Consider the following 27,800-nt stretch of genomic DNA (forward strand, 5'->3'; position numbering starts at 1 on the left):
GTGAAGGGTCAAACCGGAAGTGTGTCCAGCGCCGCCCGCCAGAGCACCAGAGCGCCACACCGCCCGGAAAAGGGCGGGAGGGGAGGGCTTTTCTTCTCTCAGCGGCCGCGGGTGAGTTCTCCTTCCGGCCGCCACACACCGGATATCCAGCGCGTCCCCGAGTGAGCAGTCACGGCCGAACGCGGCGACAAACGGACGCGTCCCCGGTTGTCCCGCTGCTTCCCGCCCGCCGCTGTTTCCGCCCGCCGCTTCTCCGGCCCTCCGCACACCGCCCCCAGAGCTCCGCGTCCGCGGCGCCTCGCCTCCCTCAACAGACATGGTCGACTATCACGCCGCCAACTACCCGAGCGGGTCCGGCGGCGCGCAGACCTACATGGAGCAGGAGAACGACTGGGACCGGGACCTGCTGCTGGACCCGGCCTGGGAGAAGCAGCAACGGAAGGTAGGCACCGGGACTGGATCCAGGCCCTGGGCTTTTTCCCTTTTTTTTGCCCCACTTTACGGCGACTCCCTCCTCTTCCTCAATGTCAACCCTCTTCTCCCTCTCCTCCAATCTGATCCTCCACTCCGCTGGCAATGAAGGCGGTCGTGCGCGTGCGCGTGCAGGGACACGCCGCCGCCGCTCTCACGTTGTCAGCCTTCCTCTTTGCGGCAGTTCGGTTCGGTTTCCGGCTCCCGTCCCGGAAAACCAGGCGCGGTGCGGGTGGAGTGGGGGTGGCGGACTTGTGGCGGGTCGAAACATCCGCTCCTGGAGGAGGTTCGGGGGTGGGTCTCTGTCGTTTGGTCTGTAAATTCGGTCTGTCCGGTTTGTAGTCCGGAAGTAACCCCGACCTCCGCCGTGTCCGGTCCGATTGACTTGTAGTTTTTTCAAACTCCGGTTCTGAGTCGCCTCAGCCAATCAGAGGGGCCCGCAGGTGAAGGACCCCACCCCTCCTAGTACCGGAAAAAGTGACGTGCACGCGCGCCCCCGGGCTCCTGCGGCCGCTGAACTTTTCGCCCACTGCTGCGCCGTGCTCCGGCAGCGCGCAGATGTGGACGCGACCTGCACTTCCGGATACCGGAGCTGTCCCCCCAGAACTCCTCCAGATCCTCTCTTCGGACTCCAGCCCTGGTTCCTGTGTACTGTTATGGGGAGGTCATTGAATCACTTTACGACGTGCACGTCACATGCAGATGTGTGTGCAATGGACTGCCCCCCAACATGGCTGTCCATGGGCGAGAGGCAGCCCAGCCGAGAACAATATCAGTGACTGTTGCTCAGCAGCATGGAAGGATTGAAAGGGTGTGTGCGCATGTGTGAGCGTGCACGTGAGGAGTAGCGTTTTATTGGCTGGGCGTCCAGATGACTGGCATTCTTTGCAGTGGTGTGACAGCACGCTGCCACCGCCGTCCTGCACGTTTAGCAGGCAACTCAGCATTTCAGCTGTCAACTGCAGGCATTCCTGCCGCTGGGGGGCCTTAGGGGGGGGTTCCACCGGCCTGCCCCAGCCGGGTGCTTTCGGACGCCCCGACCCGCTCGTTTCTCTGGGTCAAAGGTTGTCACGCAGAAGCACGGTGGCCAATCATTAACAGACTGTTAAGCAAACTGGGCTGAGCCCCTTCCTGCTGAGTGTTTGATTGACAGGAAGCAGAACAGTGACCAGCCAGGTGTTGCGTACGTGTCTAAGTTTAGTTCCTGCCGGTGCGTCCTTCTTCGATCACCAGTTGTTGTGCAAAAGTGGGGGGTGGCAGCTGTGAAGAGAGGAGGTCGTGGACAGAGTGTGGGAACATCTGCCCTCGTGTTCCATCCAGAGGAGAGTCTGGGAGGTTAAAGACAGGGCCCGGGAAGGGGGGCAGATAGCTCTCTGTCATGCTGACTCTGCACAGCTGCCATTTTTAGAGCCCAGATGAAACAAGGCGGCGCAGCTTCTCTTTTGTTTTGTTTTCAACATTCTTGCCTTTATTTGGCCGGACCAGAGCTGGAGAACACGAGGAACACTCACACATCACTCAGGGGGCCACCTGGAACACACAAATGCAGCAGCAGCTCATTTGGATGTGCGCATCCTGCAGTGTCTACACGTGATTGCACATACCCTTCAAATGGTCAGAGAACCTGTGCAGAATTTTGGAGCCCCAAACAGCAGCAGAACATTGCCGGCCTCCTGATATGTTCTTCACCTGTGTTACTGTTAGCACCTCTGGAACATCCATCCTGAGCTTAAAGGGCCAATCGGAGTCTTAAGGGGTCAGGGGTGTGGGTGTGGATGATAGGTGGTGAGGTCTATCAGGACATCCCAGCAGAAGCTCCCAGTTCCTCGCCAAGGGAGAAGTGGCGACACAAACGAATTTGGCTTTTTTTTTTTTTTTTTTAAATATGATCAACCATTTTGAAGTTTCCCAGCTGCTCATTTGCAGGGAGTCTTTTGCTCCCGAGCGGAGCTCCAGGCCGGGGTCCAGCTGAGTGCCCTGACTCCACTGCATGCTCAGAGCGGAACGGGGACTCCACCGGGTTCTCCGGAACGCTGCGGTTCTTATAATAGGAGATAGGGGGGTCGCCATGGTGATGTATCTAGGCCCAGATGCAAACTTCTGGAATGTTTACAGCACAGGTGCATCCAGCGGGAATGTGCCCCATGCAGGAGAGGGCAGCTGGACATCAGCTGGTTTGTTCTCCTGCCACCCACTTCCACATGCTTCTGTTTGTGGAGGGGGGGGTCAGGACAAGAACACCAGTCAGTTGTGTGTGTGTGTGTGTGTGTGTGTGTGTGTGTGTGTGTGTGTGTGTGTGTGTGTGTGTGTGTGTGTGTGTGTGTGTGTGTGTGTGTGTTGACATTCTGTCAGTGCAGTCGGACTGAATCCTCTGCACATTGGCTAACAGCTAGCTAGCTGGACCAGACTACTTCAGGACTATGAGGGGGAACGAGGGCAGAACTCTCTGGCAGAACAATAACAGGCAACGCTTTGTTTGTGGAGAATAGAAGGGTGTGTGTGTGTGTGTGTGTGTGTGTGTGCGCGCGCCCTAATACTGTCTGCGGGGCAGCAGGTTCAGCGAATATCAGTGAAACCCTTCTATCAGAAAGGAGTGTGTTTACTCCCCGTCGCTAATCCTAATCTGGCTGGGATTATGGTCTGGCGTAAGTGTTCTGGATTATCATCTTGGGCTCCTGCTGTGTCGTGGAACCTCTCCGACTATGGCAGTGTTTAATTAAATTAAATAGAGTCCAAGTAGTAGCAGTACTGCCAATACTTCCTCCGTAGTACCAGCAGATGAGCAGCTGGGGATAAAGTGGCGCTAAATCTAGCGGTGTACTTCGGGAGAGAAAGTTGCGCCGGTTGAGAAACTTCTCGATGAAACCAGAAGTTGACCCAGGGTGTCAATGTCCTCCAGACGCGAGAATATTCTGGGATGCGGGTAGGCAGCAATCCGGGTGAAAGGTCGTTAAGAATTTCACGTAGGAGACGTTTGCTGCCCTCAGTTAAGTCTGTGAATGCCTCACCCCGCCCTCCAACATCCGCCACCTCTGGTGTTCCACAGCTGATTCTAGGTCAGCTGTATCTAAGCCCTCCACTTCAGCTGACCGCCATCCAGAATCAGCGAAACAGCGCAGTCAATCGGGGGCGGGGGAGGGTGGGAGTGGAATGTAACCCCCTTCCCTCTCTACTGCCCCTTGTACCCCCCACCCCCCCACCCCCCCAGTTCACCCCTCGGCCTCGCTGTGAGCGCTCACAGGGGGAAACATTCCTTTGGCAGCCCATTATACCCTGCTGGGCCGGGGGAGGGGGAGGAGGAGGGGGTATTTACTGAAGGGGGTGTTATTTGGCCCAATGGGGAAAAGGGGGGGATTTGCAGATGTGCAGAGACCAGGGAGTCCCCCCGCTCCCCCCTCCCTTGAGGGTCTCCACAAAGGGAGGGGTATTAGTCCTGGCGCCAATTACTGCTCCAAATATTTGTCACAAAAATGCTCCCAGAACAGGAAGTGATTCTGAGGGGGCAGGACTTATTTAGTTACAATCCTCGTGGATTCGTCCACATCGCCAAGGGGAGTTGCCATTGGCCCCCCTAGAAAAAGAAAAGTAAACTACTCCCTTAAATGAGGAACCAGCTGTCTGTGATGGCTCCGTATTCCTGAAGGCAACGCAGTGGGCGGAGCCTAATCTGCTCCTTCAGGTGTCACATGTTCGAGGGCCTCGGCAATCAAGGGCGCTGTTAATGTCACTGCAGCTCATCACTGGCGTTGGTGGCAACTTTCCTCTTCAGGGGGGCCACTGGGGGGTCGGTCGTGGTTTGTCGGTTTAGTGGGTTCTTCAGATAAACCAGCCTGATAGTGTTCAGGAGCCGTCGAGTCATTTCCGCAGCCCACCCCTGTTCCCGGATGCCCTCCAGGTTATATGACTTGCCATGCCCCCATAGGATGTGTTTATGCCAGACAGCGGGCCACCTGGGTTAATCCCCCCTCACAACTCCATGGCTGGGCTCAGACTCCTTCTGCCTCCATGTTTGTCTTTGCTGCTATGACGATGATAACATGAAGATATGAGCGTTCTAAACTCCCAGCCGGTCAGTGAAGGACACTGATAAGCCCTCTGGGGGGGCTTATCAGGCCCTCTATGACTTCAACACATGAAGAGTTGGGAAGGATTTGAACCCGCTCATTATTAGATTTACTATTTTTAATGAAACCATTGGTTTATTGACAGGCTTGTCTGTTAGTCGCCATGCCGACAGGCGCTGTAGCCGTGCACTCACGTACCCGTGCGCGCCGAAACAACGGATAGTGTTTTCTTGGAAGTGCAGGAAAGTTGTTTATGGGAGTGCGGCAGGAGAAACAGAAGTTGTGTGTGTGTGTGTTAGGGTTTTGAGGCTGTGTTTGGGGGGCTCCAGCCTCAGAGGGAGTGGGGGTTGTTTTCCAGCTGAGCCACATGGCTGTGGGTTCTTGCTGCTGGTAAAACTCAGCTACAGTGTGTGCTTGTGTGTGTGCTTGTGTGTGTGCGTGTGTGTGTGTGCGTGCGTGTGCGCATCAGAGGTTCTTTTTAGCGGTACAGGGAACTTATTGGAGGAACTGTTCCTGGTTTACTCAAACTGCCGAGTTAACCCTCAGAGAGCCAGACACTGCGGTGTGTTCAGGGACCAGGGTTCTGGACATTCTGTTCAACCCTCTGTGGTCTCAGAGCACAATAAGTCAGATTCTGATAGAAAACCTGGGACTCCTAATGCACATCAGAGCCAAGACAGATGAGGCTTCAGAGCGCATCTGTCTGGACCCCCTCCCTCCTCTCCACACCCGTATCACCCCTGAGATTAGAGCCCAGCTCAGATGGCTGGATTAAATCCAGATCTGACACATATCTGCCATGGGGTGGGGTCTGAGGATGGACCTTGTAGGTCCTGATGGATCTCAGACACTCTGATTCTCACAGACCTTTACCCAGCAGGTCCAGGTTCTAGTCACTCGTTTGCATGGATTCCATGTTCTTCAACAAGGGCCAATCGAGCTTGAAATGATACAGATGCTGATGTTAAACTGCGCCCCCTCAGATTAAACCTCAGATTATGTTGACCTTTTATTTCATCAGACACTTCCTAGTTGCATGTTCAGGCCGCTCAGACACACACACACCCTGGCCATGCAGCTCCATGCGTTACCACACCCAGACAGGTTCTCCTCCCTCGGGGCTGGGAATAAAGAAGCTGCTGCAAACAGGCCACGCTGGTCTGCTGGAGAGCAGAGAACCCTGGAGAATCTCAATGAACCCTGGAGAACTGACATCCACATGAGCATGCTGGAGGTTCGTCGAACATGAGAACTAGATTGAGGAGCGGATCAGATGTCCAGCGTTAGTGCTGACGGAACAAGAAAGAGTTCCTGTCTGATCGCCGATCAGAACCTGTCTCATGAAGCCCCGCCCCTGAACAGGAAGCTGTCAGAGCTGATTTCTTGGTCCTGCTTCTTGTGGTTGCGGAGCCAGGTCCAGCTGTTGGATGTTTTCTATCTGCTGAGGCAGAGACCTATCTGTCAGCATCGGCCTCGCTGCGGGTCAAAGGCACTGGCGACCTATGTGCTTCGGGCCAGTGCTTGGCTGGCGGGGGATTTTTCACAGACGCTTCTCTGGCCAACAAAGATGCTTCTGTCTGCCTGCTGAACTGAAACCTGCACCTCTGACAGCCGGGCCACTGCTGGAAGGTGGACAAGCACTCCCCAACGGCGTGTTAGCACCTCCCAGTGTCAAGGCTACGGCCGAGCTGCTTCTCCTGAATGCTCCTTGTCAGCGCGGCTCTGGACAAGGGGGTCGGCTTGGACTTCCTGGAGTCGATAAACATCAGAGGCGACGTGAGGATGAGGAGGGTCTCATTGCTAGGTTGCTACATGAACAGGCGGCTGGAGGCAGCGCATCTGTCGGATGGGGGCGGGGTGAGATCCACCGTTCGCCACGGCGACCTCCAGCTCCGGAGATGCTTTCTTCTCCAACTATAAATAAGGTGTTGTAATCTGAGGTTGCTAAGCAACAGCAATGTGAGGCAGCCTGGTGATGGAAGCGGGGCCAACTCTGGAGCAGAACTCATACCATTGGCAGGAGGGGTTGGGGGTGGTGGTGGGGGGGCACCAACGGCCCAGAACCAGAACTTTGCACACACACAAACACACACTTTAACTATGTGCACAAAGGGTGTGTTTTAGGAACCTCGGAGGAACTGTAATAAACATTTTGTCAGAGGTTTAGCATTGAGGCCGTGGTCACGTTTCAGTGCGTGCCAGACAGGAAGTGAAGAAATCCACTCTCTTATTTTGAAAATGGCAGAGGTGCTCACGCGTACTTGCCGTTGCGTAAGCAGTAGCATGGAGCCCTCTCCACATTGGGAAAAAAAACATCTCTGTTTCCTGTGGGGGAGAAGAGTGCATAGTTCCTATTGGGATGTTACGCCACGGCCCCCATGGAGCGGTTGTGGTTGTCATGGTAACGACGTTTGAGTCCACTGCTGAAGCTTCGTGCTAGTCGGCACATCATTCTTTTTTGTCTTTGTTTTCTGTGGATGGACAGAAACGTCGAGGATTCGCCTGATTTGCCACGGACCTGTGTGTGTGTGTGTGTGTGTGTGTGTGTGTGTGTGTGTGTGTGTGTGTGTGTGTGTGTGTGTGTGTGTGTGTGTGTGTGTGTGTGTGTGTGTGTGTGTGTGTGTGATAATACTGTAGTCATTTTAAAGGGATTAGATGGATGTGGATGTGTGTTTGGACCTGACCCGCTCTTGGTGGTAGCCACTGTGTCCTACACCCCCAGGGGCTCTGAGGGGGCCCCTAGTGTGTTTGTGCGTGCCGGAGACTGATCTGGGACATGAGGATGATTGCATTAAGTGGCGGGTCACGGGTCGGCTCACTGGCTGCAGGTCAAATTCTCAAACCTGGCAAAGTACTATAAATAAAAGGTTTATGCTTGGAGTGTCATAGTAGTACTATTTATTATGCACTGGCAGGAAAGGGAGGCTCCTCTGACGCAGGATGTTGGTAGTACCATGTAGTACATGGACGTTACTGCAGTACTTGCTGTACTATAAAAATACCTCAGTTGTGGATGGGGCTTCATGGACTCAGCTGATGCCGCATGGCGTGTGTGGTTTATCTTCACAAGGGCTCCCACTTCCTCCCAGCTAATGGTAACTGCTTACAGGTACTCTGGTGTTCAGGTTCCTGATAAGGGCCCCAACTGATAACAGATTGTAGGATCAAAAGGATGGAACAGAAACCGATCAGGAATGTATCAGGTCAACCTGTTTAAAGAGTACTTAGTGGTGGAAGTACATGTCGCTGTGTTCTTAAAGGTCCTGAACCCCAGGGATGTTCCTCAATGGGATGTTGCACGTTCCTCAGACAGACACACACAACGACTCTAAAGCCCTGATGGTATCGAACTGGGCGAGCAGGACACCGGGCCACGTGAGGACACTTCCTGGCACACACACACGCAGGGAGGGATTGTTTGACTCATCAACTTTTCCTTTATCTCTGACTGCTTCATCTCCACCTTGCTGTTTGTCACCCTCTGCGTGCGTATGTGTCGCTGCTGCTGCTTCAAAGGAAGTGTGCAATAGGAGGAGGGAGGTTGAGGTTAAGTATGTGAGTCGTGTTTCACATTCCTTCACTGCAGACTACACGCACACACACACACACACACACACACACATACACTCATTCAAGTGAGTGAGTGAGTCAAAGTGTCGCCCAGAAAGTGTGTGAGCGTGTGTGTCTGTGTGTGAGGTCACAGATTCGTTGCTCCCTCAAATCACACTTGTCACAGTGACAGGCAGTTAAGTGTGTTACCTTATAAGGCAAAAGTGCGCGAGGCGAGCAGGGAGGAGGGGGAGGGGCAGGAAGAGTCTGTTACCGTGACAATGCTGTCTGCTACCGGGCAACTGGGCTGGCCTGAAACTCCCGTCAAGCTACATTTACACACACACACACACACGCATGCACACTTATTTCCCACCAACTCCCCCCCTAATCGTTTTTACTGACTCGTGTGTGTGTGTGTGTGTGTGTGTGTGTGTATGTGTATGTGTGTGTGTGTGTGTGTGTGTTTTCATTGTCGTGTGTGTTTGCACATCTTCCTGTGGGTGTGCATAGACCTATCTCCCTTCCTTCCTTCCTTGGTGTGTGTGTGTGTGTGTGTGTGTGTGTGTGTGTGTGTGTGTGTGTGTGTGTGTGTGTGTGTGTGTGTGTGTGTGTGTGTGTGTGTAACGCAACGCTGACCTCGGCTCCAGTCTTACAGACTCCCAGTTCTTATTTGCCTCCCAGCAAAAGGGTAAGCTCGATGATTTATTGGTGCCCGTCAGGGTTGGACACCATGGAAGTGTTCCCCGGCCTTAGGGTTCCACCTGTGTTCCACCATGCACACACATGCTCTGTTGACTCTTGATAATCATTGCTTTGATTTGGTGCCGAGGCAAGGTGCGTTCAAGGACCCCCTCCCCCCTAACTGAACATTCTAAACTGTCTGTAGTTGGATGATTGACAGCTGACACGTCCTGGCTAAGCCCCTGTCCCGTGCTTGTGACAGCTGTGATTGCCTCCCTTCCCCTGACCCCCAAATGCACAAAAAAAAGAGTTAAAAATGAAGCTCATCGGAACCAGTAAGTCTGGTGAGTCCAGTTGCATGTTTGACTTGAGGGGGGGGATCGGGGGTGGGGGGTGGGGGTGGGGGTGGGGTCATTGTGGACTTCCTGCCTGCGGCGTTGAATCTCGGCCCTTATTGGCTCCCGGTGCCGTCCCACACATTCGCCACATTCCTGGGGAATGAACATGACTCCCCGCCACTTCCTGCGGCGTGCCTCTAAAGACAGGAAGTGGATTAGGTCAGTGCTGATTGGCCGGGAGAGGAAGGTGGCGATGGCAGATAAGACAGCCAGCAGCTGCTCCAGGCAGGACTTCACAATGAAAGCTGAGGAATGAGGACCAGAACTTTCTCCATGCAGCCCAGGTTGGTGGAACAAACAGGAGATGGAGGGTTTTGGAGTTTCTGGGCCTGCTTTCCTGCACAGTGTTCTTGGGAGCTTGTGAAGCTTCTTCGTTGACCCGCTTTGGTGTGTTGTGGGTCCTGTCAATCATCTAGGAAGTTCTGAAGTGGAACATGACACTGTGGCCCCGCAGTGGATAGGATTCTCCTAGAGGGTTCTCCACAGGATCATCGACCATCTCAAATTGTTCATAGTTATGTAGGAGAGGGTTGTTGATCAGATGGTGTGATAGACAGCTGACCTGTCCAGGTTAAGCCCCACCTCCTTCCCCAATGACAGAAGTGAATGAATGAATGAACAAATTAATGAATGAGGTCAATAGAACTGTGTGTGTGTGTGTGTGTGTGTGTGTGTGTGTGTGTGTGTGTGTGTGTGTGTGTGTGTGTGTGTGTGTGTGTGTGTGTGTGTGTGTGTGTGTGTGTGTGTGTGTGTGTGTGTGTGTGTGTGTGTGTGTGTGTGTGTGTGTGTGTGTCAAAGTAGATGAATCAGATGAGCGTGTGAAGATGAGGTTGAAGATGTTCCTGGAGGCTGAGGGAGGAAGAACATAGCTGGCATTCCAGATGTCTCTGTTGTATTTGGCAGTGACGACACTCCTCATTCCTCAGACACACTTTTCATTCCATTCCTGCCGCACACTTTGGAGCCGTGAGCCTAAATTGCTGTGGTGGATCTTCTGGACGGCCCAGGTCTACTGGACTTGCAATTGCCCACCATCGTCAACACGCTGTTCCCCGGTCCATCAGCACTGAGATAGCTCTATATCGTCCCTGTTCTCCATCTTCTGAAGGACGGGGCCATAGATGGGGTGGCTCTCAGTCCCAGTTCTCAGGGAACCAGAACCTTCTGGTTCTGCACTCAGTTTCACATCTTAGTGGACAGAATTGGTGTCGTCCACCTGGGCCTTAGCATGCACTGGAGGGTCGGGAAGAGAGCTGGAGTTTGAGTACCTCCAGCCTTGGCCCCGCAGGGTTCCTCAGATGGATCCACCCAGAATCAGAAAGAACGCCTCCGCCCATCTGCAGTCTGTATTTGGAAGTACAGTCCACGTCTGGGACAGCAGCAGGACGGGCGGGGGGCGGAGCCAAGTGCTGGTGTGTACTGGGGCCTCCTGCAGCCAGACGAGGTCCGTGGAATTTTGAAATCTTCTGAACCTTCACAAGACCAGGAAGTGTTTCACCGCCGCCTTCTGCGAGGATGTGGACACTCACTTACACATACACACCCTGCTGTTTGCGTCGGCGGAGTGTGACCCCACAGTTTATTTTTTTCCTCCTTCAGCAACAAAGACAGGAAGAGTCATAAATAAATGAACAAACAACCTCAGTGCCTGAACCTCCACTTCCTCTCCTCACCTTCTATGCTTCCCTCTGAGGGAGAACTAAATGGCAGAATGCAATTTGGAGCTCCCTGATTAGTCTATCTGGGGAGGGGGCGGAGTGTGGGTTAGGAGGCAGTTTAGTCAGCATTCATGAAGAACATGTCTTTTCTTTCTGGCAGCCAAGGTGTGTGTGTGTGTGTGTGTGTGTGTGTGTGTGTGTGTGTGTGTGTGTGTGTGTGTGTGTGTGTGTGTGTGTGTGTGTGTGTGTGTGTGTGTGTGTGTGTGTGTGTGTGTGTGTGTGTGTGTGTGTGTGTGTGTGTGTGTGTGTGTGTGTGTGTGTGTGTGTGTGTGTGTGTGTGTGTGTGTGTGTGTGTGTGTGTGTGTGTGTGTGTGTGTGTGTGTGTGTGTGTGTGTGTTCAGCTTTCTGTGTCAGAGAGATCATCTTACACACGCACCGCCTTAATCTCTAACATGCATTGTGTGTGTGTGTCTCTCCCTGTGGGGGAAATGCCACAGTCATGTTAGCAGTCTCCTCTGTCGGCAGCTCCCATTCCCACACACACACTCTTCCTCTGCAGGAAGAGTGCATGACCATTTCAGCAGGACTGAAATAGCTCTTCTCTTGTTTTATTTACAGTCTTTATTGCCTAATTGTCCCACTTCTAGTCCGGCTCTGCGTGCATGTGTGTGTGCGTGCGCATGTGCAAACATTGTCTCCACTGTACTGCTCAGCTTTACTGATGACTTGTCAGTACATGATGCAGGAGGGTGTGTGTGTGTGTGTGTGTGTGTGCGCTAATGATCACCTGTCCAGACTTGTGAGAATTATGAGAGCAGTGAAGCTCAGTTACCTCCTCTTCACATCTTCTTCTGCCTTTTGTCCCCCCAAAACAACTGACCTGTTACCTGTGTGTTGTGTGAGTGTGAAGGTAGTTCCTGGAGGTTCCTGCTGGTTTTGAAACTCAGCTGATCTCCATCCTTGGGCCTACGTGTGGAGCTGAGCCTGTCCTGGTCCGTCTGTGTCTCCATGGAGATGGTGTCCTGTTTTGTCACCGGAGACCAGATATCGAATGTCAGGCTTTTGACTCACAGAACGTGTGCTTAGCTAGATACCCCGTGAGGGTTCCACATCAGGAGAACAAAGAAGCAGATAATTTCTGCCCTCCTCCCAGCTAGCTTCGTTTAGCATGGCTCCTCATCCAAGAGAGCAGAACCTCAGAACAGGGAGGAACTTCTCAGTTCACAAGAACCATGAGCTGATGGTTGGGGTCAAAGGCCAGCACCTGCACCTCACAGGTTCCCTCCTTGGAGTCCCAATGTTCTCCTGCCTGGGTTCTCTCCAGGTTCTCCATCTTCCTCCCACAGTCAGGAGGTTTGCCAAAGACCAAAGTGTCCATAGGTGTGAAGACAGGGTGAACAGTTGGTTGGCTAATCGAGAGCGGTCTCATTCATTATAAGTCCTGCCTCCTGCCCTTGTGACCACTGTGATTGGCCATCTCCCCATGAATGAATCCGGTGGTATACGTGGGTCTGTGCTGGTCTTTAGCCCAGGGAGCTGAAGGTTGATCTTCCTAAGCTCGAGCTGTTCATGCTGGTGGTGGAGACATGAAGACTGGCCTGTGCCCTGACATGGAGCATGTTTGTATGTGTCACCGGCCACAGCTGCGTTCTAATTAGCCGTTGTCTCAAAACAGGAGGTTCTGCTTCTAAGAATAGGAGGTCCACCGAGGGCCAAACTGGACCTAGACTGTGTTCACAGGCTAGGACCTCCTGGGTGCTCCAGGGAGCAGATCTATGGAGGCCCAAGAGAAGAGACGGTGTCAGGTTCCATGGTTCTCCTCACCATGTTCCTTCCTCTGTCCATAGAGCTCTGTTTAGAAAAGACGTTCTTTTCCTGCTCAACTGAGCCAATCACAGTTGTTTTTGGGGTGAGGGGGCAGGGCTTCACCCAGCATGATTGACAGTGGGTCAGAGTGTCACCCTCTGGGGGGAAGGGGTGAATGAGTGAGGAGGTAAAGGGGTGGGGATGTGGATGGGTGAAGGGGCAGAGGGTGTTGAAGTACAGATGGCAAGTTTCCACATGAATCTGTTTCTGTAAAAAAAGTAACTCTTCAATAAAAGTTATCTCATCAGTGTTGGCATGAAATGTGCGTGTGTGATCGCACACTCATAATTACACACACACACACACGCACACATAATTACAGCCCCCAAACACACACACACTACTGACATCAGGCTGAGAATGCAAAGCAGTTAAGCAATAACATTGTATTCTACCTGGCTCATTCTTTCCAGGTGTGCCTGGAAACACACCCTAATCTGTATGTGTGCATATGTGTGTGTGTCGATCTGAATTCTGAGTCAGAAATTGTCTAGTTTTCCAGCGAAGGTTATTGTGTAATTGAGTGTGTCCAGAATCTGCGTGTGTGTGTGTGGCTTGTTCACTGTCGGCTGCTGTTTCTCTGAAACACATTCCTGTCCGAGGTATGTGTTCAGACACAAACCCACACACTCCGCCCGCTCCTCTGTCGGGATCCAGTCCGTCTTTTCCTGGTTGTTTGTTGAATGAAGCAGGCTCTTCCACTCCCAGCAAGATGATGACGTGTTTGTAGAAAGGCCTGGGAGGAGGTTCCTTTGCACCTTCTCCATCATTTTATTACCACTTCATAGACATTGAATAGACCTGAGCATTCTTCTGGAGAACTCCAGGTCTATCACACCTGAGGTACTCTTCTTGTGGATCGATGACCTCATCAGTTGCCATGGCAATAACTGATAAATATACACCTGGAAACCACTCTACTTTTTTTTTTCTCAAATCCTCAACTGTATGGCAGTCAGGAAGTGATGCTACTGGTCTCAACCTGTAGGCCAGGCTGAGATGTAGACCGGAGAAGGTCCATCCCCAACATGGAGGTTCTTCTATGGTCAGTTTCGTGATGACAGACAGATGAGGATGTTTAATGGGGTGACTTCCTGGCAGTGGCGTAGACCCTCTGATCCTTCTCAGAGTTGCTCAGGTCACATGACCTCCAGCTCGTTGTCTTTGTCCTGAATCAGGTGAGAGATTCTCTCGCCTGATTAGCCGCCCGGGGAGGTTTAACGAGCCGAGGCCAGAAAGCACATTTCTCGCACTCAGATGTGTTGATCTCCTTCAGTTGTCCTCCCACCCTGCCCCCTAGTGGTGTCCAAAAAGCCCTCTCTATCGGTTAATGTTAGTCTCCTGTCCCAGGGTTCCATTGGTCAGGGGCTCCAGACATTCTCACACCTTTGCACTTCATCAAAGCTCTCATTTTAAAATTATAAAAAACTATAATCCCTTTTCCTGTCACTTCTGTCGCCATGGAGACAAAATGGCTGCACCCCTTGGAGAGATAAGACCTCCAGGAGAACTTCTGAAGTACTGGTAGGAGTGCACCGCTATTGATTATTAGATTCTAGACCCCCCCACCCCCACCCCCACCCCTGGCATACCTGCTGCATTCTTGTCTGTTTCAGAGCTTTGCATCAACTTCCTGTCGTTGCACTACCGCTTCCTGTTGCAGTGTGTGTGTTTTTGATAGGGGGGTCATTGTTTGTTCTCCATGTCGACACCCCCACCCACGACTTTGTCTGTTTGTTTATGTGAAATCTAGTGGTTTTTTTTTGGGGGGGGCGCACACTGAGTGTTCTCAGGGTGTACACGGGGGCTGAAGGGTGCCATTATCCCTGATGCTCAATGGCGGCTTTGTGCCGGTAGCAGCGGTGGGCTGGTGGGAGGGGGCGGGCTTGGAGCTGCCCCTGCTGACACAACTAGGGGGTGGGGTGGAGAATCATACATTCACACATTCACATGAACTTCCTCTTCCCCCAAACGCTGCGCTGCTTGCCATGCTGCCAGCGGTGGTTCTCACTCTGAGCCTCACCTTTGACCATGATGACATCATCACCATTGCTGCAGGGCAAAGTCCTGCCATGGGGGCGGAGTGGGGGCGGGCGTTGTTCTCCAGACTCACAAGGCCACGAGTGCCGGTGTTAATCTGTAACCAGTCTGACTCATGAGTCACTTAAGGTGCCACTTCCCGCTGATAGGAGATCAGATTGGCTCCCCAAGTGATTTCATGTCCACCAGAAGGGTTTGGAGAAGAAGGCCTAGGGAGGCGAAGATACAGACCAACTTCCTGTTTGGTCTGGAGGGGCAGAAGCTAAGCAGATGAATGTAGCACCCAAGTCCAGCTTAAGAAGTACCCTCAGCCCCTTGATATTCTCTTTTCACATGGACACCAGTCCCTGGTCCTGGGCCCATGAACTCCGAGCAGACCCCTGACTCTGACCCGGTTCTCCTCCAGGTGCGTCATACAGAGAGACGGTTCTGGGTTATTGAACAAACATGTAACCTCAGCAGCAACTCAGTGCACTTCAAAGAAAGTCCATCTTCGATGGTGCATTGAGTGTTTGGTCAGATGGGATCTGCTGCTTATGCCTGTTGGGAGATTATCAGGGTTCCTCTGCACCCTTTCCTTCAGGTTGTGGCCAATCAGCTGGTAGAAGGTCCAGGATAGAAGGGATCCATCCTCTGAAGATGGACTTCAGTCTTCAGAGGAAGTTTCTCCACCTATGGTTCTTCTGGAACGGTCCATGCTTGGGGTTTGGTTTTCTGTTGAGATTCTGAAAGGAGTTCTTCTGCGCAGAACCATCGTCCGGCTGTGGGTTCTCCATCAGCTTGTGTCGACTGGTGTTTCAGCGTGAACAATGCTGTGGAGGAAGTCCTGGTCCTTTCTTGTGCTGCTTCCTCCCCTATCAAAGCAACCCCTTCCTGCTCATTGAAGTCCAATTTTCTTTTCTTCTGGAGTTTGTTTGCAGTGGATGCTGGAACAAGAGGCCAGCGTTGAACCCTCACCCTTCCTCTCTTTACTTTCCCTCAGACGTTCACGGCGTGGTGCAACTCCCACTTGCGTAAGGCTGGCACGCAGATCGAGAACATTGAAGAGGACTTCAGGGACGGGCTCAAACTCATGCTGCTGCTGGAGGTCATCTCAGGTGAGGCTTGCAGCAATCGTTGCTCCCCAAAAGACTCCCTGTTGGGAGTAGAACCCTAACCCATTCACACATCCTGTCCGGTGTCTCCAGGGGAGCGGTTACCCAAACCTGAGCGAGGCAAGATGAGGGTCCACAAGATTAACAATGTCAACAAGGCCTTGGACTTCATCGCCAGCAAGGGTGTCAAACTGGTGTCCATCGGTGCAGAGGGTGAGCACTACCCCCATGGGTTCTTCTCCCAGGTTTACCTGCTAGCATAGCATAAGAGTTCCTTCTTCACCCAAGTGGAACTACAAGTTTGGATCCAAAAAAATGTGACGAATTGTATCCGTACAGTCAGGTCATGAATCTGCTGATGATGATCCATAACTGAAAATCGTATGGACAAAAAGGTAGCTACAGATCATTGTAGTGGCCATGTTGTGTGCTTCCTATCGTTTTAAGAGGTGGGATGTGATTGGCTAATCCCACCAGCTAGGACAGCGTGTCAACAGAAGCATGTTTGACATTGGTATTAGCGGGTGTTGGTCATGAGGCTACATGCTAGCGGGGGTGGGGTGGGGGTGGGGGGTGGATGTGAGGTATGAGTGGAATGAAGCTCAGGCTGCATGCCGCCTCAGACCAGCAATCGTCTACCAAACATCTGTGGAATGAGAAGAACTGATGGGAACCTGGCATCCAGGATCTCAAACAGAACCGGGTAGAACCTCATGATGGCGGCCGCTGACCCCTGTTTGTTTCTTCCGGCAGAAATTGTGGATGGGAACGCCAAGATGACCCTGGGTATGATCTGGACCATCATCCTCCGCTTCGCCATCCAGGACATTTCCGTAGAAGGTATCACCTCCTCTTAGAGAAGCTTTAGGAGGTGCCATGGAGCAAAGGATGTAATAAGAGTGTCATATGGATCTGGAATAGAGGTTTCAAAGTTTTCTATCGATTAGAGCAGTCCAGAGATGATCTTTAAGGAGATCCAGCCACCAGGCTGACGCTGGCTCCTTCAGGACCTACAGCTGGTGGCATACTCTCTGTGTACATGTGTTTACGGAGTTACACGGATGTGTCAGTTCTATAAACACAGCTGGAGCCTTGATGATGACCTGGTTTTGATGGTGACACTAGTTTCTCCATCTGGCCACTAGATGGTGCAGAAGCTCTATGCCAGGGGGTGATTGTGGCACGTTCTTCAGACGTTCTCGGGAGAACCTGATCAAATGTCAGAAGTTTAGCTTGAGAAGCAAAGTGAGAACTTCCTCTGAAGGGACGTCTTCTTCCTCTGCAGAGACCTCGGCCAAGGAGGGTCTTCTCTTGTGGTGCCAGAGGAAGACTGCTCCATACAAGAATGTAAATGTGCAGAACTTCCATATTAGGTAACACGCACGAGCACACACACACGCACACACACCCCCAACCTGTTGTTCTCGAGTGTTAGGAGAACCTCAGGAACCCTGAAAGACAGTTGGAAGAACAGTCTTGCAGACGTGAAGGTTGCCCCCCAGTGGAGAAACTCCAGATGAACTCACAGCTTCTGCTGGTCTATAATTCTGAATAAAATTTGATTAAAAAAAATAAATAAATCAAAAACTAAACAAAACACAAGTTTGAGGTTTGATTGGATGGTTGACAGCTGAAACCTCACCCTATAAGCACAGTAAAAATAATAAATAAATAACTAAAAAAAACTAAACAAAACACAAGTTTGAGGTTTGATTGGATGGTTGACAGCTGAAACCTCACCCTATAAGCACAGTAATGGTGGTGACGACAGATGGATGGCCGCCAGGGTCCTCATCCATACCAGTTCCAGTTCCAAATATTTAACCCCTTCCAGACCAAGACTGTGCTAACAAGGCTAGCTTGACTCCTGGACTCCTGGATTGTGAGCTTGTGTGTGTGTGTGTGTCCACAGTTGGAAGGACGGCCTTGCCTTCAACGCCCTGATCCACAGACACAGACCGGAGCTCATCGACTACGACAAGCTCAGAAAGGTGAGGGCACCTGGTCCCGCCTCCTTATTGGTTCATTAGCTGACTCCACCTTGTCCTCCCCCAGGATGACCCAGTGACCAACCTGAACAACGCCTTTGAGGTGGCCGAGAAGTACCTGGACATCCCCAAGATGCTGGACGCCGAAGGTAGGTCTGAGGTCCTCCAGGAAGTTTCCTCATGTGGTTGTCTTCCAGGTGGAGGGCCCCAAGAGGAGCAGATGCACCTTCGATGTTGCTTATCCGTGATCCTCTTGACATGTTCTGAACCCCACAGTCCGGTTCTCCAGCTGGCTCTCTGAGATGCGTCAGTGCTTTACCCATATCCCTGTTCCCCTCTGGAGAACACGGAGAACCCACTGCCCTGATCTTACCCTGAGGTGTACTGCCCTGGGTCTCCAAAGTGTCTCCAGTTAGATGGGGGTTCTACCAGGTTCCAGTTTGCTCCAGAACAGAACCGATCCATGGCTGAGGGTTTGAAGAGACGAGTCAAAGGTCCACCCCCTCTTCTTACATTCTAGAAGAACCACAGGGTTCCTCCTGCAGATCTTTAAAGAACCTTCTGAACCTCAGTGGACAGAATCTCCATGGAAAAACCTGCTGTTATGTAACCTTGCCCACCTGCCCCCTGACCTGAAGGACCTTCACTCAGTCTGACCACCTCGTTTTGTCATCATGACAACGGGACCCTGCATGTGTGTTTGTTCCTGCCATGTTCCATCCCCTGTCGTGTGTGTATGGGTGTTGGTGTGTTTAATCTCAGTCTCCCCCCCCCCCCAGACATTGTGAACACTGCTCGTCCAGATGAGAAAGCCATAATGACTTATGTGTCCAGTTTCTACCATGCCTTCTCTGGAGCCCAGAAGGTACCTTCTGACCTTCCGACCTCTGACCTCTGTCACTAACATCTTCCTGCCCAGCATGGCCTCCAAACTCTGTCCTTGCCTTTGGACCTCCACACACTCCACTATAAAACCAGATGATGTTGGGGCACACACACACACACACAATGTTCTAGCAGAAGCAGACAGGGTTCTCATATGGCAGGTTCTACCACATGGTCCTGGATGGGCTGGCATCGATCAGACCCTGGTTCCAAACCTTGATTCCAGACTTAAGTTCAAGACCCTGGTTCCTGACCCTGGCCCACACAGGAGCATCTTAAAGCCCTGAAAGTATTTCTCCACCTTGTGTTGTGAACCCCCCTGGGACCGCCTTTGAGAAGTGGCATTTCACTCGCTGACTTCCTGCCCACCATCAGCCCTGTTGCAGGCCCAGGTCGAACCCCCCCCCCAAGCAGACAGATGTACTACCAGGAGTTAGTGTCTGTGTGTGTCCCAACTCCACTTCCTGTGCCCTCCCCCCCGGGCTCCAACCCTGGGGGCGGGGCTTAGAGGAGCAAACAGGTGGAAGCGGCGGGTGCTGGCTTCCCCCTCCCTCTTGGTGGGGGGGGGGCTTTCGGGTGGCTTTGGGTGGCTTCACTCTCTCTCTCTCTCTCTCTCTGCCCCCCCCTTCCCCTCCCATCCTGGCGGCTGATGCGTAGACATCGTGGGTACGCTGAGGCCCGATGAGAAGGCCATAATGACCTATGTGTCCTGCTTCTATCATGCCTTCTCTGGTGCTCAGAAGGTGAGCCACCCCCCCATCCTCAACCCCCATCCCTCACACACTCACACACAAACACGCACACACAGACATGTGCGTGCATATTTTGCTGAAGAAGGCTGGGGTTCCTGGCGACCAACTGCCCACAGACCCCCCCCCTCCCCGCAGAACAACCCCTGTGGAGTGGTAGTAACCTGGCACACGGTACCACCAGTAATAAATGTGTAATGAGCTGTTTGGGTGTTTTTCAAACTGGTTCAAACTGGGGGTGGGGTTGATCAGTTGGATTCATGGATTGGGGGGGAGGGGTGGTCGCTAGGAACCCTGTAGGCCGTCAATGCTCTCTGTGCATCAGTCATCCCCAGTGGGTGCACTTCCTGTTTCAACACTTTTTTTTCTCAATTTCCAAAAATGTTCAAAAATCTGTGCAGCTGGGTGGTGGCGGCCGGAGGGATGGAACATCTCCGACCCCAAAGGCCAAGGGGAATCGACTGTTTGTCATCAACATCGGCCGTGTTTTGTTTTTTGTTTTTGTTTTTTTAGACCAGGAAGTCCCGCCTCTTAGACCTGCCTTTGTTTTTGTTCCAGCGGTTCTGTAGCATAGAACCCTTGCAGCCAGCTGGACTCCGGCGCCGCCGCGGCCCGTAATGCCATGTACGGCACCAGACGCATGGAGACTGTTTTTTTTTTTAAATGCACAGTGTGATTCTGGCACGTGGTACTAACCGTCGCCGGCTACAGCCGTCCAGTCAGTAGGCTGCTTACCCTCCGAGTGTTTTTGCACGTTTTAATATTTTCTAAATTTAGATTAAGAACTGAGAAGATCTTTCTTTGATTTTTTTTTTTTTTTTTTCTTAATCACTGCCTGTGTCTTTTTTGTTATTTTTTTTTTGTTTGTGTGTGTGTGTGTGCGCATGTGTGTGCGTGCGCACCAAGCCATAGATCGTGCAGGCACCTGGTCAGTCATGCTCGGTGTTCAGTTCAGGTGTTGAGTTTTAGCCACCACCTTCAGCTCTGCTCGACACGCCATCACTGCTGCCACACTCACAGCATTGTCGCCAACAGGCGGAGACTGCCGCCAACCGCATCTGCAAGGTGCTGGCGGTCAACCAGGAGAACGAGCACCTGATGGAAGACTATGAGAAGCTGGCCAGCGACGTGAGTATGACCAGGAAGTCCTGGCTTGGATGTTATTACATGATTCTGCATCCTGTGGTGGACCTTCACCATTTGGTGAACTGGTCCTCTGGTCTCTAGCTGCTGGAGTGGATCCGCAGGACCATCCCCTGGCTGGAGAACAGAGCCCCGGAGAAGACAATGGCTGAGATGCAGCAAAAGCTGGAGGACTTCAGAGACTACCGCCGCGTCCACAAGCCCCCCAAGGTTGGGATGAAGACGTTCCCATCTCCTGCTTGTGTCTGACAGACCCAGGTGCTGTTGGCTAACCCTTCCCCCTCACAGGTCCAGGAGAAATGTCAGCTGGAGATCAATTTCAACACCCTTCAGACCAAACTGAGGCTCAGCAACCGGCCGGCCTTCATGCCCTCTGAGGGACGCATGGTCTCTGTGAGTCCAGCCACTTTTCCACTGAAGAAGGTCCTCAATGGATGCCATATCCCTGATTCCCCCCGACTCTGTCCTCTGTCCCCAGGACATCAACGGGGCGTGGCACTCACTGGAGGGAGCTGAGAAGGGCTACGAGGAGTGGCTACTCAACGAGATCAGGCGCCTGGAGAGGTTGGACCATCTGGCCGAGAAGTTCCGCCAGAAGGCCGCCATCCATGAGGCCTGGACAGAAGGCATGTGACATCGTGCGTGGGTTCAGGAGCGGGGAAGATCAGAACATCTGCCATGCTAGACCAGAGGTTTTCGGGTCCAGGCTCTCAGTTATTGCAGGCTCTAAACTGTATGAGTGAAAGTGTGAGAGGATGGATGATTGATAGCTCCTGTCCAGATTAAGCCCTGCCCTTCACCACAGCTCCAGTTGGCTCTGCCCCCAACCCATGACCACAGACCAATAGACGTGTGTGTGTGCAGGTAAGGAGGCCATGCTAATGCAGAAGGATTACGAGACCTCCTCCCTGTCCGAGGTCAAGGCGTTGCTACGTAAACACGAGGCATTTGACAGCGACCTTGCGGCTCATCAGGACCGGGTGGAGCAGATTGCTGCCATTGCCCAGGAGCTCAAGTGAGTGTGGGGAGGTGGGACAGATGGATCATACCAAGCCAGGACTGGGTGTTGAGTCTGACTTTGGCTGTGTGTTTTCCAGTGAGCTGGACTATTACGACTCCCCCAGTGTCAACGCCCGCTGTCAGAACATCTGCCAGCAGTGGGACGTCCTGGGGTCCCTCACCCAGAGCCGGCGCGAGTCTCTGGAGGTCCCAGTGCTCTCCTGAACCTCAGTTTAACACTGTCTGCTCATGTACGTATATGTGACTCTCCTGACATTTCCATGGCAACAGAGGACAGAAAAGCAGCTGGAGACGATAGATGAGCTGTACCTGGACTACGCCAAGAGGGCCGCGCCCTTCAACAACTGGATGGAGGGAGCCATGGAGGACCTGCAGGACATGTTCATTGTCCACAACATTGAGGAGATCCAGGTAACGCCAGAACCCATCCAGGCCGGGTTCACGGATCATACCGGACGTAGAGCTTGACGTGCCTTAACCTACTCTGACCCCCCAGAGCCTAATCACCGCCCACGAGCAGTTCAAGTCCACCCTGCCAGAAGCAGACAAGGAGCGCAACACCATCCAGGAGATCCAGGACCAGGTCCAGAAGATCGCCCAATACAACGGGATCCGGCTGAGCGGGACCAACCCCTATACCAGCATAACCCCCCAGAGCATCGACAGCAAGTGGGAGCAGGTGAAACCCCCAGAACCCCCAAGGATTGAGGGTCAAGAAGGAAATAGAAGGTTCTGGATATGTTCCGTCTCCATGTCTGCAGTTGACAATGGTGTGTGTGTGTGTGTGTGTGTGTAGGTCAAGAAGCTGGTCCCTCAACGTGACCTGGCCCTGCAGGAGGAGCTGCAGAAGCAGAAGTCCAACGACCACCTGAGACGATCCTTTGCCCAGCAGGCCAACATCGTGGGCCCGTGGATCCAGACTAAGACGGCGGTAATCTCCCCGACACACCTGGCAACTTGCCTTCTCAAGGGTCTCAAGAGCTTCATCATGGAAGCTTAGAGCTCCAGCTTCAAGTCTTCTGTGTGTGTGTGGACAGCGCACTGACACCCTCTTTGTGTCCGTCCCCACAGGAGATCGGCAGGATATCCATCGAGATGAACGGAACCCTGGAGGACCAGCTAACCAACCTGAGGGAGTATGAGCAGAGTATCATCGACTACAAGCCCAACATTGACAAGCTGGAGGGGGAGCACCAGCTCATCCAGGCCGCCCTCATCTTCGACAACAAGTACACCGACTACACCATGGAGGTGACCCCTGGGTCCTGCTCTGGACCTGTGTTTGCATTTTAGCGGGCCAGCTCCTGAAACCCTGGAGATCAGGGGCTGGTTTTCACTGTATTTCCTCACCCAGCACCTGCGCGTGGGCTGGGAGCAGCTCCTCACCACCATTGCCAGGACCATCAACGAGATCGAGAACCAGATCCTGACCCGCGACGCCAAGGGCATCAGCCAGGAGCAGCTCCACGAGTATCGAGCCTCCTTTAACCACTTTGACAAGGTCAGCGCCCTGAGACTGAACCTGCGTTCTTGCAGAACCCCCTGAGATCTGGTGTTCCACTGTAATAACTTAATCCTCTCCACGTGGCGGGGACACTCAGGCCCTGGGGGGGGGTGAAAGAGGAGTCCAGCGCGTGAGTACTGCCACACAGGTTCCACCAAGTGGGGGCGCACCTCGTGAGGGTGGGGTTGGGATCGAGGCGGCCATGTTGGTCAGCTGACACTTCAAGTTCCCAGCGTGACTGTCCGAGGGCACCCACTGCATCGCCCTCATGGCAACCTGTCAGGAATTAGAAATAATACAAGTATATGCTAGATTTCATAGAGATTTATTTGGGAAACACCTCCTTTAGGTGAATGAACATGTGATTGATTGAACGACCACATGAATGAATGAGTGAATAAGTGAGTAGGTGAGGCCTTACCTGTTCTGAGGTTCAGTCCCCCCTACCCTGTGTTTGCTGGAATATCACCTGTAGGTCACTTGTTCACCTCACATCCCACATCTGGATGAGGAGACCCCCCCCCCATCACCACCTTACATTGTGTGTGTGTGTGTGTGTGTGTGTGTGTGTGTGTGTGTGTGTGTGTGTGTGTGTGTGTGTGTGTGTGTGTGTGTGTGTGTGTGTGTGTGTGTGTGTGTGTGTGTGTGTCACCTATTTCCGCTGTGGCTCTGTCGCCAGGGTGTCACGACACACTCGGGTGGGGGGTGGGGTAGAGGTTCATTGATCTGACTTGAAAACCAGATGCAAGGTCTCTGAAGGAGATCGAGTTCGTTGAACTTTGTCTGGACCTGAGTCGTGTCGTGGACAGTGGTCACAGTGGTACCATGGTCTAAACATCCATCCCTGTCTGTCATCTGCTCATCCTCCATGTTTGCCCTGCCCCTCTGCCCCACCCCCTGTGACATGGCACTTTGTCATTGGGCGTCTGCTGACCTCAGGACCACAGCGGGGCCCTGATGGCTGAGGAGTTCAAGGCCTGTCTGATCAGTCTGGGCTATGACGTGGAGAACGACAAGCAGGTAGGAGCCCTGTGGATGGGGGGGGCGACCGATCCGAGGTTATCGATTAGCAGAGAATCCAATCAGATACATTGATCCGAGAATTAGGCTGACCCGCGACTTCGGAGGTGACCTGGATTCAGACCCCCCCTCCCCCCCTGCTACTCAGACTGCCTGAGCTGTAATGTGTCTTTCTGTCCACCAGTGGTCTCTGTCGGCTTCAGCTTCTCAGTGACTCTCTCTAACTGTGCTATTTTATCTTTTCATCCCCCCTCGCCCATCCCCCGCACAAACATCCATTGCATTTTTCTCTCGCTCTCTTTTCCATCTTCATCTTCCCTGCTACTTGCCACCCCCCGACTGTGGCCCCCACAGAAGCGCTCAGGACAGATGGTGGCGGATGATTTCCGGGCCCTGCTCATTTCTACAGGAAACAGTCTGGTACTGCCACTGGCGTGACACTGCCCGCCAGGTGCCAGCAGGTCTTTGGGATGTGGCTAATTCCTGAAATTTAAATTCACGGGGGTGGGCATTCCAAAAGATGAAGGGGATATTTTTGATCTGGGCGATCCCATAGCAGAGTAATAATCACACTCGTTCAAGATATTTATTTCCCATCCTGACCTGCTGACGCCCCACTTCCCCCTCGTCTGGCTGCTTGGCCGACATGTAGTGACGTAGAGCATCCTCCCCCTGCATGCGTGTGACCTCACCATCTTGGCTGTGCCTCAGACATCCCTTGGGCTGGCGGCCATGATGTTATGGTCACATGATGTTGACATTTCACAGCCTCTTTGTGTCACCTGTCATTCCCCCCAACCCCGGGTCAACATGCTATTTCTGGGTTTCCAGGGCGACGCGGAATTCTCCCGCATCATGGGCATAGTGGACCCCAACAACAGTGGCGCCGTGACCTTCCAGGCCTTCATTGACTTCATGTCCCGGGAAACAACCGACACTGATACTGCCGACCAGGTTATCGCCTCCTTTAAGATCCTGGCCGGGGATAAGGTGAGAGAGTGGGCGTACATTGTAATAAGCAGCTGCTTCAGAGCTGTGATAGGTTTTCAAGTAATTACAATTACAACCCCCCCCCCCCCCGTCAGAACTTCATCACGGCTGAGGAGCTGAGGAGGGAGCTCCCCCCCGACCAGGCAGAGTACTGCATCGCCCGAATGGCGCCGTACACGGGGCCGGATGTCGTTCCTGGAGCCTTGGACTACATGTCCTTTTCTACTGCCCTGTACGGAGAGAGCGACCTGTAGGGGGAGCAGCAGGATGGGTGGGTGGGAGGATTGGCAAGTGTTGCTGAGGGTGCAGCTTGAAATGATCGAAAATTCTTTGAGCTTGTTGATTTGAACTGTAGTTAGATTGAATGTTTTCCAGCTCCTATCAGGCAGACGGGCGGGGGGCGGGGGGTTCCAGGGAGGCTGGGGGTTGTTGCTCTGTAGTGGGTTTTTTTTTTTTTTATTATTTTTTTTTTTCTTTTGTAAACTTCACCCTCTCTGCCTTTAGGGGTGAAACCGGGGGAGGGTGGGGGGTGCACAAGCTAATCTGACACTTATGCTAATTTTGTTTATTTTATTATAATTCCTTTCCTCTTGCCAGGGGTGGGGGGCTCGGCGTTGAACGCAGCAGCATGGGCTTTGACTGCTGGCTAGCGATGTTTGTGATGTTAGATCCTTGAGAAATATCTGCTGTGGGGTCCGGGTTAAAGGTCAGGGGTCGCAGCACCTAGAGATCGAAGAGATGTTTTCCATCAGACCTCCTGTCTTGCTGGACACGGTGGCATTCTAACCTCAGCGGTTTTCCTCTTCCTGTCTCTGTTTATCCCCTTGTTTATTTTCTGGGGGTGGGGTGGGGGGCTCAACGCTGTACATACTTATTTTTCCAGTGCAACCATTCACCCACTCACTCACTCACACACACCCTGAGGCCGGGTGTTGAGGAGAAGTGTTAGAGAAAGTAGACGTTAATGAAAGTGTAATAAAGTGAGAGTGATGAGGCTGGAGGGCTGCAGGCCCCCAGATGCCTGTCACTCCTATCTTTTTTTTTTATTATTATTATTCTAAGTGATGGAAACAGTTTTTCTTGAACTGGGTCAGCAACCCCCCAACACACACACACACACACACGTTATCACAGCGTTATCAATCGTGTTATAAAGAAGGCAGAACCTGAGCAAGAGCAGGGACCAACCCCCGGATCCCACCCCACAGCTCATCCCAACTTCATCCCAAATCCTTTAACTCCACCTCTGTTTATATGTTTGATTGGAAATCATCTGTTCTGTCCTTCAGCCCCTTGACTGGCCACGGCTACCCATACCCTTAACCCCCCAGGGCACTGGGGACTTGTTTAATTAGTAAAACTTACATTTCTACTTTTTCCGAGGACTGCAGTCATCGCTGCAGTTTTTTTATAACCTAGTATACACACACACACACACACACACACACGATGTGGAGGGAGTCTGATTGGCTCATTGAAGGTTACTGTAATAATGGCTCCTGTAGCTTCTCTAGCAACACAGGGGCTAACACAGCAATGAAATGTGACCCCTGGTGGCCACATCCGTACCCCCGTTATCTCTACCCCTATCTGTCTCTCAGAAGGGGGGGGGGGGTCATCTCCATGACAACACATTCCATCACATAAACATTACAGGAAGACGTGTAACAGAAAAACCTCTATGCAATGGCGTTTGTGGGGTATGTGGGGGGCCCGGGGGGGGGGGGGGGGGGGGGGGCTGGGTTGGAGGTCTGGATGACCCCTCCTGTCTCCTGGGGGGTAAGACAGGGAACAAATGGTTGATCTCTTTTAGTGGTCCTCCTGCAGGAGGAGGCGGAGCTGTGGATGCGGTGGTTTGTTTTGTACTCTGGAACATCGCCCTCTATCTGCTGTACTGGAAACTGCAACGCCTTCTGTCTAATACTGATTCACCAACCACATAAAGGTTCTTTACATAACCCCCCTCCCCCTGCTGTCTGTGGTCTTTTCTAGAAGCTCTCTGGACCCGCGTGGGGTCCGGAGTGCACGTTCAGTGCTCGGAACATCTTCGCAAAGCCTCCAGTGCAGGGAGATTGCAGCGGGAAAGTTAACCTGAAAGTCTCCTGAAAATTTCACACCTGCAAAGAACCTTCCAGAAAGGGTCATCTGGAAAGTATATTAAGTCTCAAGCATTACCATAACAATCCAGATCGGTTCTTGGGTTGGAGCAGTTTTGCGCCCCTGGTGGCTGGAGGTGGTTCAGTCCAAGACAAGTGAGAGTGAGAGAGCCTATGGACCCTCTAGGGGGCGTGGTCTAACCCTACACAGCAGCTGTCAATCATAACATCATTCACACCTGTGGACATTTGAGTCTTCAGTGAACCTGTTTGTTCCTGGATTGAAGACAGAGAGCATGGGGAGAATCCAGGCAGGAGAATGTGGAACCTTCCTGAAGATCGATATCACTTCTTGGACAAAGTACTGAAGTACAAGGTAGTACTGCTCTGATTGTCGTACTTGTGATGCCTCCTTCTTCCATCAGAGGGCAGCGTGGAAACAGAAAATGCTTGGATGTCAGTGTGGGCACTTGTTCTCCTGTGCCTCCTGTTCTTCCTCCTCAGATCAAACCCCACAATAAGCACTTCTTAATCCAACTCCAACAATGTTTGTCCTCTGCTGTTCCCCTGGCAATGTTCTC

General features: G+C 52.5%; 1 protein-coding gene across 6 annotated transcripts; it reads left to right on the forward strand.

Moving 5' to 3' along the window:
• The first annotated feature begins 87 nt into the window (after positions 1-87).
• On the forward strand, positions 88-27,081 carry actn4 (actinin, alpha 4). 6 transcript variants are annotated; one of them, XM_086177444.1, is made up of 23 exons: positions 88-442; positions 15,713-15,827; positions 15,918-16,037; positions 16,578-16,664; positions 17,110-17,197; positions 17,737-17,815; positions 17,880-17,961; positions 19,355-19,440; positions 20,482-20,574; positions 20,674-20,799; positions 20,878-20,982; positions 21,068-21,215; positions 21,454-21,604; positions 21,687-21,795; positions 21,880-22,020; positions 22,106-22,288; positions 22,406-22,540; positions 22,681-22,860; positions 22,964-23,110; positions 24,053-24,133; positions 24,488-24,553; positions 24,965-25,123; positions 25,219-27,081. In XM_086177444.1, the coding sequence occupies exons 1-23, from the start codon at positions 317-319 to the stop codon at positions 25,375-25,377; spliced, it is 2,766 nt and encodes a 921-aa protein (XP_086033570.1). In that variant the 5' UTR covers positions 88-316; the 3' UTR covers positions 25,378-27,081. The 6 variants fall into 6 exon arrangements, with proteins under 6 accessions (XP_086033570.1, XP_086033588.1, XP_086033605.1 ...); XM_086177435.1 differs by lacking the exon at positions 19,355-19,440 and adding an exon at positions 18,592-18,677 and having other exon boundaries at positions 175-442; XM_086177462.1 differs by lacking the exon at positions 24,488-24,553.
• Positions 27,082-27,800: the final 719 nt, after the last annotated feature.

The sequence above is a fragment of the Fistularia commersonii genome, chromosome 3 (assembly GCF_037954325.1).
Source record: "Fistularia commersonii isolate RoL2024-O1a breed Wild chromosome 3, RoL_Fcom_v1.0, whole genome shotgun sequence".
NCBI lineage: Eukaryota > Metazoa > Chordata > Actinopteri > Syngnathiformes > Fistulariidae > Fistularia > Fistularia commersonii.

Excerpts from the sequence above, each read along its gene's own strand:
- actn4 (XM_086177444.1), top strand. The coding sequence starts at position 317 with ATGGTCGACTATCACGCCGCCAACTACCCGAGCGGGTCCGGCGGCGCG. Across the intron at positions 17,816-17,879 it reads ACTACGACAAGCTCAGAAAG|GATGACCCAGTGACCAACCT; the intron begins GTGAGGGCACCT and ends GTCCTCCCCCAG. Across the intron at positions 17,962-19,354 it reads CAAGATGCTGGACGCCGAAG|ACATCGTGGGTACGCTGAGG; the intron begins GTAGGTCTGAGG and ends GCTGATGCGTAG.